At 42.9% G+C, this 18,486-nt stretch overlaps 1 protein-coding gene across 1 annotated transcript in view; it reads right to left on the bottom strand.

Annotated features, from left to right (window-relative positions):
- Positions 1 to 18,486, bottom strand: part of MACROD2 (MACRO domain containing 2) — a 1,830,990-nt gene that overhangs the window by 71,439 nt on the left and 1,741,065 nt on the right. Inside the window, exon 13 of the mRNA XM_019516252.1 lies at positions 16,507 to 16,575. Coding sequence (XP_019371797.1) covers positions 16,507 to 16,575 — 69 coding nt within the window. The remainder of the gene's footprint in view (positions 1 to 16,506; positions 16,576 to 18,486) is intronic.

Here is an 18,486-nt window from a genome sequence, read left to right as displayed (position 1 = left end):
ACTCTCCCAATGGGTTTGCCCAAAGCACCAGTTCAGCTTGTCACACCACTGGTTAATGAAGTTATATCACAAAAAAAGATTTCTGGAGGGATTACGTTGCCTCTGATCACAGCTTTCAAACTCTTAGTTTGAAATGGATCCCTGCCCCACAACCTTTCCCCCTACCAGTGTTGTTCCCTCTAGACCTCTTTCTTGCTCATACTACTTACCCCGACCTTCTTTCCTTTCTCTTACTAGGGTTGCCAGGCAAATAACTTCCTGATGTAACACCATGTTACATCATTGTACATGCAGCAATGATGTAATGCTACCATGCTGAAGATGAATGCCATCGTGCAAACATAATGAGACCATGGTACCTCGAACATCTGAAAAATGATTAGCTAACTAAATGGTCAAAAGAATAATTTCATTTTCCAATTTGTGGTTAAATAGCTACAATACTGAATGTAAAATATACGGACTTGTCCTGCAAACAGAATTTTCCTGCCTGCTCTCACTACAGCCTTCAGAATAGCCTTTTTGTCCCTGCTCTTGGGCTCAATCTTTAAGCATCTGCTTAACTTAGAGCGAATGAGCACTCCCACTGTGCTTAAGTACTATGCTAAATCACAGCTGAAGACTCAGGACCTTGAAAGATCAAGTCCTTTATCCTTTATACCTCTCTGTCTTACTCTGCGGCTCTTTTACTTCTTACCGCAAAAACCTTCTTATTAGATGCAGAAACCTACATTCACAAGTCACACTAACAGCATAAGTGAGTTTCATTGGGGGTGAAAATGTTATTTGTGCTCACTTGAAGATAGCGCTATATTATTGACAGAGATAAGAAGGGATTTTGGTCTTTACCTTCCATTTTAAGTCCAAACATCTAACTTCAGTTCCACTAGAAATGAATGTTGGATCTACGTGCTTCATATTGTATTTTATTTCTTATTAACAAAAACCTGAGGGACATTTTATAACTTTTTAAAATAAATATATGTTTAGAGAAAGGATGGTATATAGTATCAGAAGCAACAGCCATGTGTTTATCTTTCTCTGAATGTAGCTATTTTCCCCCACTTCTGCTATAGAGAGTAATTTTGATTTAACATTTTATTACATTAATACTTGACCTAATGGCTGCGACCTCATATTCACCAACTGCAAATTTCACACTTATAGATCATGGATGTGAATAGGTTATCAGTCTGATTTATGATCTCCTAAAACATAACCTACTTGTGAGATACAACCCCAAGGAGGTATGCAAATTGTGACCAAATAGTACTACTACTTTTAACGCAACTATGCATAAATTGTTTAATCTAAATACTTTATAAAAGACCTTCCTTTTCCTTCTCTTTCATACCTTCTTAGACTATATAAGGCAATGTTGCTGAAACATAAAATTAGCAAATACTCAGGAAGAAGAGAATGGTAAGATCTGAATGTTAAGTGGTTTTAATGATCTTCTAAGATTCAATTCCCCAGCTAGTCACTGCATGGCTTATTTACTCAGTCATTTCTAATGTGCAACACACCTGGTTCTTGCACAGAGCATAGATAAATCACCATATTTTAGGGAGATATAAGAAGATTAAAGAGGGGGAATAAGCTGGCCACTATGAAAGGAATAGGTTCATTGCATTTTATTTTTAAGCATGATACTGTGAAAAATGACTAGAATATTTCTAGAGTGAAAGAAATCAAGCAGGTGTCTAAAATTACAGGTAATGGTGTGCACGGCGACGGATGCATGATTAGGGTATTCTTGTGCCTCATAAACTGAGAAAAATGTGTTAAAATGAAGTACCATAAAATGGTGATTTATGAGAATTTAGGGAGATATTTTAGAGCTTTGACTTTAAAATGTTATTTTTATATCCACTAAGATTTCATTTTAATCCATCTTTATGATGGATTAAACTTATTTGAGCCAAAGTTTATATGACTTGGTAGAATAGACTTCCGCATGTGCAATAACCTATGCAGACATCTGTACAAGCGTTTGGGAGCTAGACTAGGCTGCCTGTCCTTTACATCTTTACAAGCTGGGATCATTGAACCCCAGCTGGGAACGCAATGCTGCCAGCCATTCCCAAAGCATAGTGGACTGAAATCTCCTCTAGCAATCCAACCTGACTCCAAGAGGACAGATCATCTCCCACACATAAAAGGAAACTATAGTACAGCTCGTATATCAGTTATTTACATTGTGGTGGCTGTAGTCAGTATCAAGGTGCATTGTACGAGGCATTGTACCACAATGCAAATCGTGGTCCTCTGCTTATAATGTGAAGACAAAATGCAACAGGGGGGCATCATATAGGCAGAAAGAATATGAGGGAGAGGCAAAAGGAAGTATGCTGACAAGACCAAGTATGACTGCAGGTAGATGGTTTCCAGTCAGCAAGTAATTAAAAAAGAAGAGAGGAAACAAACAGTAAGTAGGTAAGTCCATACTAGTCATGTCAGTAGAAGTATGTTGGGAGCAGTTCTATAGTCTAGTCTAGGGAGATGTTTCTTTGTATAAGGGATAAGACTTATGAAAAGTATGAAACTTTTTGCGAGAAATGCAAAAAGGACAGTGGAGATATAATCAGATACAAGAGAAGAGAAGTCAGGAGGGACATACTTTTGAGAAAGGGCCTTGAAGACAAACACCAGAATCTGCATCTTTATGTAATGGACATTCAGGAAAGGGACAAATATAAGTTGGGGAACATAATCAGAACAAGAGGGCTAAAAAATTATTGTATCTGCACTTTTTGAATGGGCCTGAGGTAGATGCTAGGAAAAGAAGGTGTAGTAGATGCAAGTTTGGCAGAGAGCTTAAGTCACGCAGAACAAAGGACAGGTTTAGACGTCACGTAGAAGAAAAAGAGGACAGATCTGGATACAGTCTGGATGTACAAAGCTGGGGAAAGGAAAGATTCAAAGAGGAAGTTAATTATAAGCATCCATTATTTCTAAAATTGAAAGGTGTGTTGGAGATTATGAAAAGAGGCATTTGGCAGGCTGGTGATGGCTTGGTATCCAGTAGAAAAACACAGATTGGTTTGTGTTAGCCAATTTACCCTCCTAGAAATCATTATACCTATCAAAGAGAAAAATGTTACCATTACAGCTGGAACACATGGTTGTAGCTATAGTTAAGAGTGTTGAAACTCTTTTGCCTAAAATGTTCTTCTTCAGTTGCATATAATTGAAAATTTTTCAGCCTGAAATTTTCCACATCTAATTATAGCCCAAGGGTGAAGTAAAAACATTTCAGTGGTAGGTGCTGAGTGCTCAGCACTTTTGAAAAATCAGGACATTCATTTAGGTGTCTAAATATGGACTTGGAGCCTAATTGTAAGCACCTCATTTTTTTGAAAATATTGGCTTTTGAGTCGGATCTTTTTTCACCTTTTTATTGATGTGTCATTTAAACGACTTTGTTCTGTTCCATATATATGATGAAAAAAATATAATGGTCCAAATATGTAAAGCACTCTTATAGGCAGGATGCCTCCAGGTCTGTGTGTTACATGACCTGATTTGATTTGGACTCTAAGCAATACATATTTTTACATCATTTTGCTATTTTTAATTTAGCAGATTAAAAAAAAATCTTCTGGCTGACTGACATCTAAATCCAGTTCAATGAATGTAGAAAAATAGCAACTTGCTTTATATGGGATTCCCAAAGGAAAGCAAACTTCAGTGAACACCTGGAAATACATTAATTGGTACTTTTATTTTTAAAATTAATTAACATCTGATTTAATTTAGTTGACCTTCACATGTAAATTAAATCCTTATTAAGCACTAATGAACTAAAATCAGTATATTGTGTTCAGAAACTGGCAAGATTACATCATGTAAAATGCACTCCACCTTTGTACTAAACCCCATAGTTTCATTTTCACTTTGCTGCAGTGAAAAATCATTGTCAAGTCAGAACAGAGGGCAGTTGTGGAGTGTGGAGGAGAAGCAGGTGATTGGTAAGTGGTGACAGACTCTTGGATTCACAGATTCAAAATAAGCCTAGGTCTGGAATGGAGAAAAAAACTTCATCACACAGTGGCTGTTCTGAGGCCTTTTTAAAATAAATTCACAGTTCCAGTATAAATTTTAGTGGATGGAATTTAAATTATGTGCAGTCTGTTTGATATGTATTTGAATTGTTTCAGTCACTTCGCTATGTTGTTATATTTCACAAGGAAAACTGTCTCTAACTTGAGATTAAGTGTTCATGAAGGATGCACTGCCATAAGCAGAGTTATGACGTGCTACCAAAGGTGTTATCCCATAAAAGCGAAGTAGAATCATAGAAAGTTAGGCTGGAAGTGACCCCAGGAGGTCATCTAGTTGAACGCCCTGCTCAAAGCAAGACCATCCCAAAATAGATCATCCCAGCCAAAGCTATGTATCTAGCCAGGTTTTGAAAGCATCCAAGGATGCAGCTTCCACCACCTCTCTGGGCAACTTGTTCCAGGGTTTATTACCCTCCTAGTGAGAAAAATCTTCCTAATATCTAACCTAAACTTTACTTGCTGCAACTTGAGACCATTGATTCTTGTTCTGCCATCTCCCATTCTCTTTTGAACCCCACTTCAGGTAGCTGAAATCTGCTATTAAATACCACCTCAGTCTTCTCTTCTCTAAACTAAATAAGCCCAGTTCCCCCAGTCTTTCCTCATAGGTCCCACACCAGCCCCCTTACCATTTTTGTTGCCCTCTGCTGGACTCTCTCCAATTTGTCCACATCCTTTCTGTAGTGGGGGCCCCAAAACTGGACACAGTACTCCAGATGTGGCCTTACCAGTGCTGAATAGAGAGGAATAATCACTTCCCTTGACCTGCTGGCAACACATCTACCAATGCAGCCCAGTATGCCGTTAGCCTTCTTGAAAACAAGGGCACACGCCTGGATCATATTCAGCTTATTGTCCACTGTAACCCCCGGGTACTTTTCTGCAGAGCTGCTGCCCAGCCAGCCAGCCCCCAGCCTGTACTGGTGCGTGGGATTGTTCCATCCTAAGTGCAGGACTGCACTTGTCCTTGTTGAACCTCATGAGATTTCTTTTGGCCCAATCCTTCAATTTATCTAGGTTACTCTGAATCTTAGCCTCATCCTTCAGCATATCTACTACTCCCTGCCAGCTTGGTGTCATCTGCAAACTTGCTGAGGGTGCACTCTATGCCATCTTCCTAGGACTGAACCCTGAGACACTCCACTTGATACTGGCTGCCAACTGGACACTGAGCCATTGATTACTACTCTTTGAGCCTAATGCTCCAGCCAGCTTTCTATCCATTTTCCAGTCCATTCATCCAGCCCATATTTCCGTAGCGTGCCTGCAAGAATGCTGTGGGAGACCATATCAAAAGCCTTGCTAAAGTCAAGGTGTACCACATCCGCTGGTCTCCCCACATCCACAGAGCCAGTCACCTCATCATAGAAGGCAATCAGCTTGGTCAGGCATGACTTGCCCTTGGTGAATCCATGCTGACTCTTCCTAATCACTTTTTTCTCCCCCAAGTACTTAGAAATGGATTCCTTGAGGATCTACCCCATGATTTTTCCAGGGACTGAGGTGAGGCTTCCTGGTCTGTAATTCCCTGGATCCCCCTTCTTCCTTTTTTTTTTTTTATATATAGGCACTATGTTTGCCCTTTTCTAATCATCCAGGTAGCTGTTCAAGTAGTAGCTGTTCATGCAAGTTTTCAAGGGTAAACTGGCAACACTTCTTTGTGTTATCTGTATTCAAAGACTTCAATGAAAAAAGCACTGTTCCAGATCCCAGGATAATGGAAATGGGTGCTGGCTTCCAGAGAACAGCATCTAAAGTCTAGGTAAGCTTGTAAGGTTTTCAGAATCAAATAGCTAACAGAATATGCTGTGTCACACTCATGAGGAGACATAGGACACCAAAGGGCAACTAGTTATTTTAAGGTTAAAGGAAAAGAGATTTTCTATAAAATCACTTGTACACACTAATGGAAAGAGTCTGAGTAATTTCATGACAGCATAGATGGTACTGAAGACAGTGAAACAAGCATGACCTCAAGTTAAGCACATGCTTAAGTGACATCCTGAATAGGAGCATGTTCTTGAATCAGGGCTTCAATGAGCATGGAAACCAAACAATCATTTTACTTCTAATGATGGGCACCACAGTAAAAGTTGAGTAGGGTCACTGGTGGAAGACTTTTTTGTTGTTGCTTACGATCTAGCAGTCAATATAAATTTGTGGCTATTAATACAGCTCACTTCAAAAGCATTAAATACAATTTTACATTTTATGATGCATATTTATATATAACACAACAAAGAAATATTTCCGGGCATTTTCTGATCCCAACAGCATGCTAAGGATCCCAATATTTCTGGGCATTTTCTGATCCCAACAGCATGCTAATGCTAAGGATTAAGTAGAAAATGAGTACTGGCTGACTATAAATGGAATCAAAATCTTATTGTTCTCAGCCAATCTGACTTATTGAAAAGCAGCCTTATAATTTCATGGTAGACCTAGAAATCTCGGTAGTTTAAGAATGGTTCAAGCTGTGCATATCTTTTTGGAACCGTGCAGCTTGAAAGTATTTCCCACAAAACTCCCTTTATATTAATAAGATGAAAGGACAGGAGGAAAGGATAATTTAGTTAAACAAACCATGGACTTTAATGAGTCCAAAACTTGGCAGTTTTTAGCTGTGTCAACTCAGTGGGCAAACCATTTGAAACCTGAAAGCTATATGGAGTGAAAGCAGGTGTTTTCAGGAGTGCCAGGATCTTACTGAAGTGCCATTAGCCAAGTAACAAATCGTGTGTAAAACTATTATTATTTCTTCAACTGCTAAAGGGATGAAGTTTGAATTGCAGGATATAGCAGAAGAATCAACAAGTTAGAAATGAGGCCCAGGTCCTCCAAGGGTACAGGTCTTTCCTCATACCATATGCACTATGTTCTATGATTATATTTTTAAAAATATCTGAGAAGCAGATCCTCCCATTGAATTCATACTTCACCTACAACCAGCGTTGCTCCACGAATTTCTTACACAGAGCACAAAACATCACTTCTATTTTACTGCTATACATCTCTGATGGGAACACAGCTGCCTGAAGGCAGGTTTTCACAGGTAAAGATAGAGGAATTGATTTGTATTTTAGAACACTGTAACAGGGACTCAAGCAGGAGCCCTGTTACTTAGACAAGGTCGGGTCAGAATGATCCAACAATGACCCCTACCAAGTGGGAGAAATTACACACCCAAGACAAGATCGGGTGATTAGCCCGTGAAATACGGGCATAAAACCGGTGGCAGGAGACAGAGTGCCTTTGGGCACAAGAAAAGGTGAGAGAGACAAGGAGCCCGTCTGATGACCTGGGAAAAGACATTGGGACTACAGGACCTAAGATGAAAGACGTCAGGCAGGCTGCTTACTTTACTCCTCAGGCAATCCTGGTGAATGTGAGGACAGCTGAGACACGGCATAGTGACTCGGCGGGGGAATCCCAAGTAGTGATAAAAACCCTGGGACGACGGATGGGCAAGGGGTTCCCAGGCTGGACTAAACCCCGACCCCAGATCCACAGCTTTGCCACGTGCAGCAGTGTGGAGACCCAGAGGATAACCTAGACTGCTCCCGGCACTCAATAGAAGCTAGAGGTGTGGGGAACTTGGCAACTCAGACATGTCTCACTAATGAGGTAATTGGCGAGACTTCTGTTTCTGTGCTACTTTTCTTTGGGAAATAAACTTGCATAAACTATGTACCATCTGGGCAATTTTATTCAATCCTTAGCCATAAAAGACCACCGATCTCCTTCTTTTTCCTTTTGATCTAAATCGTGGCAGACGAGTACAGTAGGGAGATGCAGCTAGGATCGCCCTCCACTTACAAACATACTTACTGGTAACATCCAACTCTTTGTATATATCCAACTCCTGGCATTGGATTGAGATTTTTTACAAGATTCTTAATTTTCAATATAAATATTTACAGCTGTTGCCATTTATCAGAACTCTGGCCCAGTGCTCCCCATCTGTGTATTCCATTTTATGCAGCTTCCTCCTCTTTCTGTCATCATGCTCTGGTTCTCCCTCCCTCCTTCTCCAGTTGAACTTGCAGAAGGGTCTGGTTATGAAATGTCAACCTAGAACAGATCCTCATTATCATCCACTAGCACTGTGGCTGCATGGCTTCTCCAGGAACTTTCTCTAAAACCTCTTGGAGCAGTTCTTTTTGCAGAGAGATGACCTGCACTTTATCAGCACTGAACTGCACCAGGCTGAGTCATAGGATGGGTAGCGAACAATGCTATGTGAAGTAGGGCTTTGTAAAACAGCATCGTTTTGTTTCAACTTCCATTTCACTGTTTTGATGCAATGGTGTTTTGTTTTGAGTTTTGTTTAGTTTCGAAGTATCGTTCTGTTTAGTTTCGTCAAAACTGTTTCGACGTTTCGCCCATAGGCTATAATGGGGAATCATGAAGCTGCCTATAACTTTGTCATTTTTTGGCAGATTTGGATGAAAACAGCAGGCATGGTAGCCCCTTCTGAGGCCACAAAGCCTGCCAAGTTTCAAGGAGATAGGTGTAGTGGTTTCTGGGAAACTGCACCTCAAGCTTCTGACAAGCAAAACTCATGACGTGTGACTGTGTGTGTGTTAAGGCACACCCTCACTGGTGCTGGGGCCTCTACACAATATGGTAGTGTTCCCCAATGAGGTCTCCTCCTCTCCTAAAGCCTCATTCCAGTTCACCACTTTGAATAACAACAGGTAATAACTTAGTAAGCAGCACAATAGCACCAGCAGCATCTCAGGCAGCCAAACGGTGACACTGCCTTTCTTTCCTTTCCTGCAGGAGCTTCTTCTCCAGCAGCTGCCAGAGAACTCTCCCTACTAGCCCCAGCCCTGGGGCTTAGATGTACCCAGGGCCCTGCATCCTTCCGGTCAGCTGACAGGAGACAGCTGCTAGGGGTGTTGGTCTAAGGACATGGCACTGGCAGACAAGATTTTTTGGGTCAATCTGTTATCTTTTAGTAGACCAACTGAATAGTTAGAGAAATATATCTTAGAAACGTTCTGGGTTAAAATCCCTTCATCAGACTGAGGAAGCACCTGCAGTTGCTGTATGTGAGTGCTATTCCTGGATGGAAGGAATAGTAAAGAAGCCAGAGCCTGGCATGCAATGCAGGCAAGAAAGCCAGTCAGTGAAAATGGAAATGGAGGCACCAGGGGGTGAGGGACAGGGGGGACTGGGATGTAGCAGGTAAAAGTGGAAAGGTACCTGGGGAGTCAGATGCCCAGCAGGTTGTAGTGTATCAGAATTCCAATATCTGTACCTAGGAGGCTGATGAAGTGAAGTTCATAGTTCTGGCTCTGAAAAGTGGTGTGTAAATTCAAACAAGCACTGAACCCCGCTAACCTCATTACCAGAAGCCAACTTTCTACAGTCCAAAACGCACCGAATGGATCCAGACCATGTCATGCCAAGATGACATCCAAAACCTGCCAACAATATCTTCAGAATGGAGATATCTTCACAATACACAGCGTGGGACAGTCGGGGGGGCAGCGGGGATCGCCCTCCCACCTGGCAGCACGTGGTGAGCGGGGCTTTTTTTTTTAAGCACTGGGAGCTGGGGCAGGTGGGGCAGCCATGGGTGGGGAGCAGGCAGGGGATGGGGCCTGGCAGGAAGGAATCCCATGATTCCTTCCCCCCACTCCAGCCCTCTCTCTCCTGCCCCCTACTTACCAGCTTCAAGTCTGGCTGCAGCTCCCTGCTGCAGCCACCGGGGACTGCCTGAATCATTGAAGCTCTCCAAATGTTTTCCAAAGATTCGGAGAGTTTCGAATCGATTCAGACCTTTTATCGGTCCCCTGATTCAACTTGGATTTGGAGATTCAACCACCGATTTGGGCCGAATCGCCTGAGAAATCAAATCAACACCTGAAGCTTTGCACAGTCCTACCAGGTACCTCTGCAATTTTACCTGTGCTGCTACATCCCCCTTCCACCTGCACTCCAGCTTGTCCCTCACCCCCGATGCCTCCATTTTCACTGACTGGTTTTCTTGCCTGCATTGCATGCCAGCCTCTGGCTTCTTTACTATTCCTTCCATTCAGGAACAGCACACACACCAACTGTAGGTGCTTCCTCAGCCTGGCAAAGGGTTTTTCAACCCAAAAGCTGGCATCCCAGGCAGATAATCTGAGCTCACCTGGAGCCTCACAACCCCACTGCAACCAGCAAGCCTCAGGCCTGTCAAAGACATGACAGGTCTAGGCTTTCCCCAGCCAGGACTGTGTGCATGCACGTGGTGGCTAGAGCTTATGGCACCTCCTACCTGCCTTTTACCAGGGCATTTCCTCAGGCTGCCCTGCTTCTGGCAGTCCCACCAGGCCTCCCAACCCTGGCAGAGTGCAGTTTTAGTAATCATGCCCAGGACCTGGGGCCTCTTCTTACCCCACAGCCCCAGCCCATACCTCCAAATTAGTCCTGGCACAGGAGCTCAGCAGGAACATGTTCTTCCCCTGCTGGCTGGTGATGCAGCGAGTGCTGCCTCCAGCTCTGAGAGTGGGGCATTAAATGGTTTTTAAAAAAGGAAATAGATGTGGATAGAGTGAGGAGTGAGGAGGGTGGCATTCACTTGGAGCTTGGGGAACCCCAGCAGCAGGAGGTTCACCTTCAGGAACACCAGCTGCCCCCACCAAATCAGGATCCAAGGAGGTGCAGTGGGTGTCACTAAATCACCAGCAATGCTAAACACCCTCTCACTTGGAACAATGGTTGGTGGACTGGATAGGTGCTCCCGGGCAACTATGGCCAGATCTGGCCACATCTGGCTGCACCTTGCCCAGTAGGCCAAGGGGGTCGCATAGCAGTGGCTCCATGTCCTCAGTGAGATAGGCAGTCACCAAGGCCTGAGTGCTACCTGCCTGAGGGTGGGGTCTGCTGCCTCTGGGCCCTACCATGGAAGCCATGCCCTTGACCCATATTGGCAGCACCTGTGGTAGAGAAGGAGACTGGCTGGTGGGTGGTGTGCTACCATAGGACAGTGGATCCTCCTCTTCCACATTCCCCACCCTCTGCCATTCTGCCTCCCCGACTCTTCACCTGCACCTCTGTCCACTGATTTAGTCTTTGACTGCTGTATATGCTCCCCTTCACCCTTGAGTCACATATATCAGCCAGCACGTGGACTGTACTGGACAGCAAGGGATCAAGCCATTTCCTGATGTCCTCCTTCAGCTGCCTCACCAGTGCCTGCACATCTGGTGACAGCGGCCTGCCCCAGCCAGGAACACTAATCCCCTGAAACTTCTCCACTTGGCTCTGAAGTTCCCTCACTACAGAGATCACCTGGCTAAGGAGGGCATCGCCATTGCTGAGAGTCTTGGTAGCCTTGAGGAAGGGCTTGAGGGCCACCAAGATCTGGGAGATGGTATCCCACTCAGTTCTATTAAAGGGGCCACTGATCCCAATCTCCCCAAGCAAGGCCATTTCATGGATGGCCTTCTACTGCTCCACCAGACTCTAGAGCATCAGGTATGTGGAGTTCCACTGAGTTTCCACATCCTGCATGATTTTGTGCTGTGGGATGTTCAGCTCTGCCTGTCTGTCCCACAGCATCTTGCCCCACTTGATGCTCCGATGGAAGTAGTCTGCCACCCTCCTGCATTTGGAAATGAGCTTGCTGGTGGTGCTGGTGCTGTCACTGGCAGCCCTGTCCCTCTCCAAGGCATCCCTGACAACGAGGTGAAACTTGTGTGTCACACAGTGGATGCCAACAAAGCTGGGATCACAGACTGCCTTGACCATATCATCCCCATTGCCAGTGACCATGAACCCACAGGTGAGCTCACCCTGCTCAATAAGCCACCCCTGCACCTAGCAGTTCATGTCCCCCATAATCTTTGTTGCTGTGTGGGACTCATCCATCACCTTGGCTTGATGGAGAGCCCACCAACGGCCTGACTGGATGCACCAGGGCCTTGTGAGGGAGAAGTATCCATGATCTCCACCCCGGCTTCTCCAGCTGTCTGAGGTAAAGTGTAAGGCCACCTGCAGACTTGCCTTGCACTGCTCTTCCCTCAAGTACTCCCTTCATGTGTCATACAGGGAGGGCACCACCATCCTACTGAAGGTGGTGCATGCAGGCACTTGGTATGATGGGGCCATGAATGGCATGAGCCACATGAACTCTGGATGCTCAACTGAGGAGAAGGTCTGGCCATCGCCTTTGCAATATGCCCCTCTTTCTGTCTGCCTTTCCCCCACTGTTCCAGGGTGGCCCGCCTCTGCTTTGGGAGAATGGGGGTTTTGGAGTGAGAGGGGGACTTCCCTATGGGCACACTCCCACTGGTGCCAGGCTGAGGAGGAGCAAAGACAAGGAGGTGATGCCTGAGGAGATGCATCAGCATCCCTGTGGTTCTCCTGCATTTTGTTCCCTTGCCCCAGCTGGTTTTGGCTCAGCAGTGCAGGCAGATAGAGTATCTGGGATCATCTGCCAGCTCAGAATGATCCCAGACCACACTACCCACTCACTTCTGGGGTGCGGGTGCATGTGTGAATGCTGCCTTTTTCCCCTTCCTCAGCAGGCAGAGGCATACCAGCAGGAGGAGTGGACTCAGCTGAGCCACTTGCCTCCACAACGTCTACCTCAGCCTCTTCCAAAGTGCCTTCTGGAGAAGGAGACCTGGCTCTAGGGGAAACTTGAGGGGTGTGGAGCATAAACTCAGATGATTCCCCCTCCTTTCCCAGAATTACCCTTGCTAGGCCACTCAGATCCAGCTCCAGCTCTTCCTCTGGCACTGGAAGGCTCAACATGGGAAGTAAAATGGGGGTGGAGGAGACTGTGATGCTGGTGCTTGTTGTCATGGTGGTAGTGGGGTGGGTGGTTATGGCTGGTGTTCTTGAAGGGGATGCAGAATCAGGCACTGGCAGTGGCAGTGGCACTGCTCCCCTCTCCTTGCTGCCTGTAGAACTAGTGGAAGCCTCATGCCTGCCAGCTGTAGTAAACAGGCTGCATCTCAGTTGGTGGGGGGGAGAGGGGGAGAAACATATAGCTCTCCCTCTACCCCCTCTCCCTGAAGGCTTGCCAACTGCCATTCCAGAACGCTTCATCGTGTGTTTCATAGTGTCCTGTCTTTGCCTTGGTGTGCTGGAAAATCTGTGTTTTCTTCTGTAATTTAATCTGATTTATGTAATGTATGTAGATAAGATAATTGTATGTATGTGTATTTATGCAATGCATGTATTTATGTAATAAATAAAAATATATAAATGTAGGTATGTGTTCCTATATACATTCTATACTGTAATATGCAATATAATCATGCTGTGCTTCCCTGCACAGTGAATGGAATGCACACTGTGAGAGAAAGCATGGATTTGAAAAGAATCAGAATAGACTAACAAAAACAGAAAGAGGATTTTGGGGGAGGAATAAATTGAAAGGAATCAATGCATATAATAATAAAATAAAAGGGTATAGAAAGCAAAAGATATTGATGAATCCTACTTGCTAACCTTTGTTGTGTGACGCTGCTGAGCTTCTGGAAGACAGCTTAGTAACTGACCCCAAGGCAGAAAGCAGTCCAGTTCAAACAATGCTTTTTATGCTGTTTTTCCATCCCTCCCCCAGAGCACTGGGATTGGAAGGGACCTCAGGGAAGGATCACAGTCACTAGTCAGCTAAATGGTCAATATGAGAGCAGTCCTTTCCCACTCTTCCCCCTCCCTCTCCTTACTTTCTGTTTCCTTGCAGGCAAGTCCAACTTTGGCTTCGAAACTTGAAACATTTTGAAACTTTTGAAATGTTTTGACTGCCTTTATTTTGTTTCGAAGCGGTTTTGAAGCCCTTCATTTCATTTCAGTTTCACTGTTTTGAGCTCAAAACGGGGTGAAATAGCATCGAAATGAAACAGCCGGTGAAATTTCACACAGCCCTCATGTGAAGCTGTTAATAGGGATGGAGGAGTACACATTGGTATCTAGGCTAAACCTGTAGATGAATACTTACCCTTGCTTCCAGAAGTGGAGGAGAATAGGTGAACATGAGTTTTTCACTTGTTGTTCTTGCTGGGTTATTTCCCCAGAATAACATCTGTCTTAAAAATTATTTCTGAAAAAGCTACTCTTTTTCCTTGTCTGAGAGCCTCAGTACCAGGCACATCCATCTCCCTGAAACACTGCAATTCCTGCATTCCAGAAACTATCCTAGGATATGTTGCAGGGGTTTTAAAGGTACCAAAACAATCTGCAGTTATAACAGTCTTTCCCCCGTCTTACATGAACACAGGGCCTGATTCTTGATGCTGCTAATGCCCCTTTCTACCATTTTGGAAGCATAAAAGTGCTTTACAGCCAGCTGAACATGCCCTCTGTACAGAGGCTTCCCTGACAGCAAAGGTCTCTACATCAGCTCTACACCTAGCTATTAGATTAGGAAACAGTTATGAGTGTCAAGGTTTGCACTGCAGTATTATTATTTTAGCTTTCAAGGTACCACTGGAAGATCAGACATTCCCTCATACTAAGGGAAAGAGTAACTAGGAATCTGGTTCTCCTTGTGTGCAAGATGCCACAGCAGTATAAAACATTCTCCTGAGATACCCAACCCTAATATAATCTGGTATTTGACCAGTCAAAAAAAGTTTGGTAAATTGACTGATCAAAAGTTGTAAAATATTGTCAATAGGTCCAAATAATACACAGAAAAAACACAAATTTTCCATTAAAAAATGTGTCGTAAAACAATAAAAAAATTTCTGTCAAGAAATCTATTTTAAAAATGTAGGTTTTTTGGTAAAATTGCTACAATCTTTGACCAGTCAAAAATATGCAGTAAATTGACTGGTCAATTGACAATATTTGACTGGTCAATTGACTAGTTTGCCATCCCTAGATTATACTATAATTTCATAATTCTGTGGCCAGAACAACATGAAGCAGATAAACTCATTCCCTCTTCCAAATTCACTCAAGAATAAAGGCTAAAGCCCTATTTGCTAAGAAGAGGCTATTAAACCTACGGATCAAATACGTAGAATGGTTATCCACAAGGATGAGGGATAATTTCAGTGGGAAATAAATCAGTAGGCATTCATATTACATTCATACAGAAGATATAAAATCAGGAGCAAGAACTCAAAACAATATCTGAATTTCAAAATCTTCACTGAGACATGAGAAGAAAAAAAACCTCAGCATCCTGCCATTCATAATACAAAATGTAATAAATAGTTCCAATAAGAAATCTGACAGATAGGCTAGTTGTCAGTGGGGAGCAGGTATGAATGAAAGGTAATCACCTATAACGCTTTGGAAGAATCTTCACCATTTCTGTTAACCTTGCCCTGACCTTAATCTAGGAGGATTTCAATGGCAAATAATATTCTGGTGCTTTTTTGTTTTTTTTTTTAAAAACATCTTTATAGTATTTCTATCAGACAGTTGAGAGAGCAGTTCAATCAACCTGGTCAAAGCTTTGAACCAGTAATCAAGTAAAATCTGGGGGGTCCTTAAAAAGCAATTTTAGAAGAAGACAGCAAGATCTCACACCCTTTCAGGATCATCTAAAAAAATAAAGTGGAATCAAACCATGACAGTGAATTAAACATTACATTTTTTAAAATAAATAAGTTAATGGAAGTTAATAATTATGTATCTCAGTTAAAATGCATTAAAATTCTCTATTAGTCTGACTTGAAAGCTGTACTGATGGACTGTATTTATTATAGATTGCTGAACTCCTGTTTTGAATTACCAGTAGCAAAGGTTTTATAAATCACCCATGCCTTTTTTGACATACCAGAAAGAATTCTGAAAGAGTAGGCTAGCATGAGCAATTAATGCTGTGATACCATAAAAGGATCAAGAAGAGTGTATCTGTGTGCTGGTCTCCTATCTGTAAACCAAACAACTTGATGGGAAAATCTCAGCTTGAAACATTTAAATAAGATTGTCTTTCTTCTTTCCTAAACTCTCTGTCTTTTGGCCCGGTGACACTTTTAAATATTTATCACACACTAAATGATCTGAGTGCCCAGCACAGTATGCACCAGATAAACATTACTTTTTTTCTCTCAAATATGACTTCATTCCCATCTGCCCCTGCACAAAGTATTTACAATCGCTCATTTCAGGTTATTTTCTTCTCAGCACACAGTGAACTAGGACTTTAATTCTGTAAGACTGATGTGCTTAATTTATGTACAAGAGTCACCCTATCCAGGCCAAACTTGTGGCCTAAGCTTTAAGTGTCAAGTATGGTATTTTTACATTAACTCCATTATGATGAGAATAAGGATTCTGTGGTACTTCTCTTACAGCACAACAGCTGGTGCCTAGCAGTTTTTTAGAAATAGTTTTATCAATGAAAATCAAGGCATATGACAGATTTCTAACCTTTTAAGCCTAGGTTTGGCTTTTTTCAGGGAAAAGAAAGTTAGGTGTTGTACAATGTGTACTAGGTGACTAGACAGTGTATACTTCAGCTGTATTTTGCTATCTGTACCTTTGTCCACATGCATCTCTATTTCTTCTTCTGAAGGTTGGCTGAGTACATCTGAAGGCATTGTCTCATCTGTATAAAGAGAGGAAGTGAAAGAGAAATATGGGTTATTTGTTAGAAGTTAGCTTGGTTGAACTGATTTATCATACAAGAGGGTTACACCTAATGAATTAAGAGGCCTGGGGCTAATTGAATGGGAGTCAGCAGAGCTGGGTTTGATTTCCTGCTCTGTCCTCAACTTAATGTGAGACCCAGGGGCATCATTAACCTGATCCTTTTCCCATGAAAGTCACAAACATCAGTAATACTGGATCAAGCCCTCTTATCTCCTCGCAGATGCACTCCCTTTAAAATGAGGAGGATGACTTCATTACATGGGTTCTTCTATGAAGTTACTGCTTCTAATATGCTTGGAGACACCCAGTTAGCAGGTGCTGTAAAGGCTTGATCAGGCAAAACACTAAACATCTTTTCCCACCCCCAGCAAGCATGTAAGCCTGTGCCTAAACCATCACTAAGGATGCATTTAGATGAGCATGCGTGTGTGGTTTGTGGCGCCTCTGACCACGTGCGGCGCATGTGCAACCATGTGTTGTGCTGCAAATTTGCAGCATGGTGCCAAAATTTGACACCTGGAACTGCCAATATAAAATAAAACTGCAGCAAAAAAAGCAGCACAGCACACACTCCAGGGATATGCACCAGAGCAACTGGAGGCTGGGTCCTCCAGGGAGATGCTCTGGCTGCCAGTCAAAGTATCTCCCCTCCTGCATGCTAGGAGATGGAAGGAGGGAACAGGCAGCAGGGCATTTTGCCCTGCACTGCAGCACACGTGTAGGAGCATGCACAGTGGCGAAAAGTAGCGGCACAAATTTGTGCCACTACTTTTTGTGCTGCTACAAGCGCACGCCCCTGCATGTGTAGGCATGGCCTAAGGGGGGAAAAAAATAAATCTACTTAACTTTAGGCATAATCATAAGTCCTGTTTTTGTTAGTGAAACTAAAGAATGCTTAAGAGCTTGAAATGACTCTGATAGCTTAGATATTCTACAATCAGCTTTTCAAGAGTTAACGCTGAGGTTTAATGATGCTAGGTTAGGGCCAGATTTTAGAACTATGCACTTGAAATTATTCTTCTTACATCTGTAAATACTTTAACTTCTTATTGACTATGTAATATGAATGTGGGTGTACATGCCACATATTTAAATAATAGATTGTATAAGAGTACACTGTGCCTTTTATTTTCTTCTAACCCTTTTTTCTCCCAATTTTAAAAGTAATACATTCATGATGTGTTATAATCACCTGAAAGCTCTTCCTTTTGGTTTACAAAATATAGCCTTGTCCAACAACAAAAAAATTGTACTTGAAAAGCAATAAAAATGTTCCTTCCTATGTTAGTCAAAATGATTTGAAACTTATTAGGCATGCAATTTTTTTTATAACTTGGAAAACCTTTCAGCAACTATGTGCAAATTATGTAATGGCATAATTTCATTATACATATACTCATGTATGAGTATGCATATTTATTTGGATATATTTATTTATTTGCATAGCTAGCTAAATAGATCTCCAAACAGCAAAAGGCAGAAACTGTAGTAGTCCTAACAGTTCATAGCTTTGCTTTTTCTCCACCCTGAGCAATGCTAAGTGTAACAGAAACTATATTCAGAAAGCTTAGCTACTACACAAGGGGCAAAGGTAAGGCACAGTCATGTCTAAGAAGCTAACTGGTTTGTGAACTTTCACAGGCAATAACCTACTTTGTCAGATACATCAGACAAAATAGTTCTTGTAGGCAATAACCTGTCTGAACCAGTGGGTACATCTACATGTGCAATTAAGGTGGAGAAATAAACTCTGGCACTGTTCCCATTGGAGTCAACTGCTCTTGGGCACAGTGTCTACAAGTGCACCTGGGACTACAGTATTTTGAGCCATGGTAGAGCAGTCCCAGGCTGGCAGGGAGCCGGGGGG

Source organism: Gavialis gangeticus, unplaced genomic scaffold (genome assembly GCF_001723915.1).
Source record: "Gavialis gangeticus isolate Ggan-Ray unplaced genomic scaffold, GavGan_comp1, whole genome shotgun sequence".
Classification (NCBI taxonomy): Eukaryota; Metazoa; Chordata; order Crocodylia; family Gavialidae; genus Gavialis; species Gavialis gangeticus.
The sequence above is the reverse complement of the archived record's forward strand: the minus strand, read 5'-3'. Positions and strand labels throughout refer to the sequence as shown.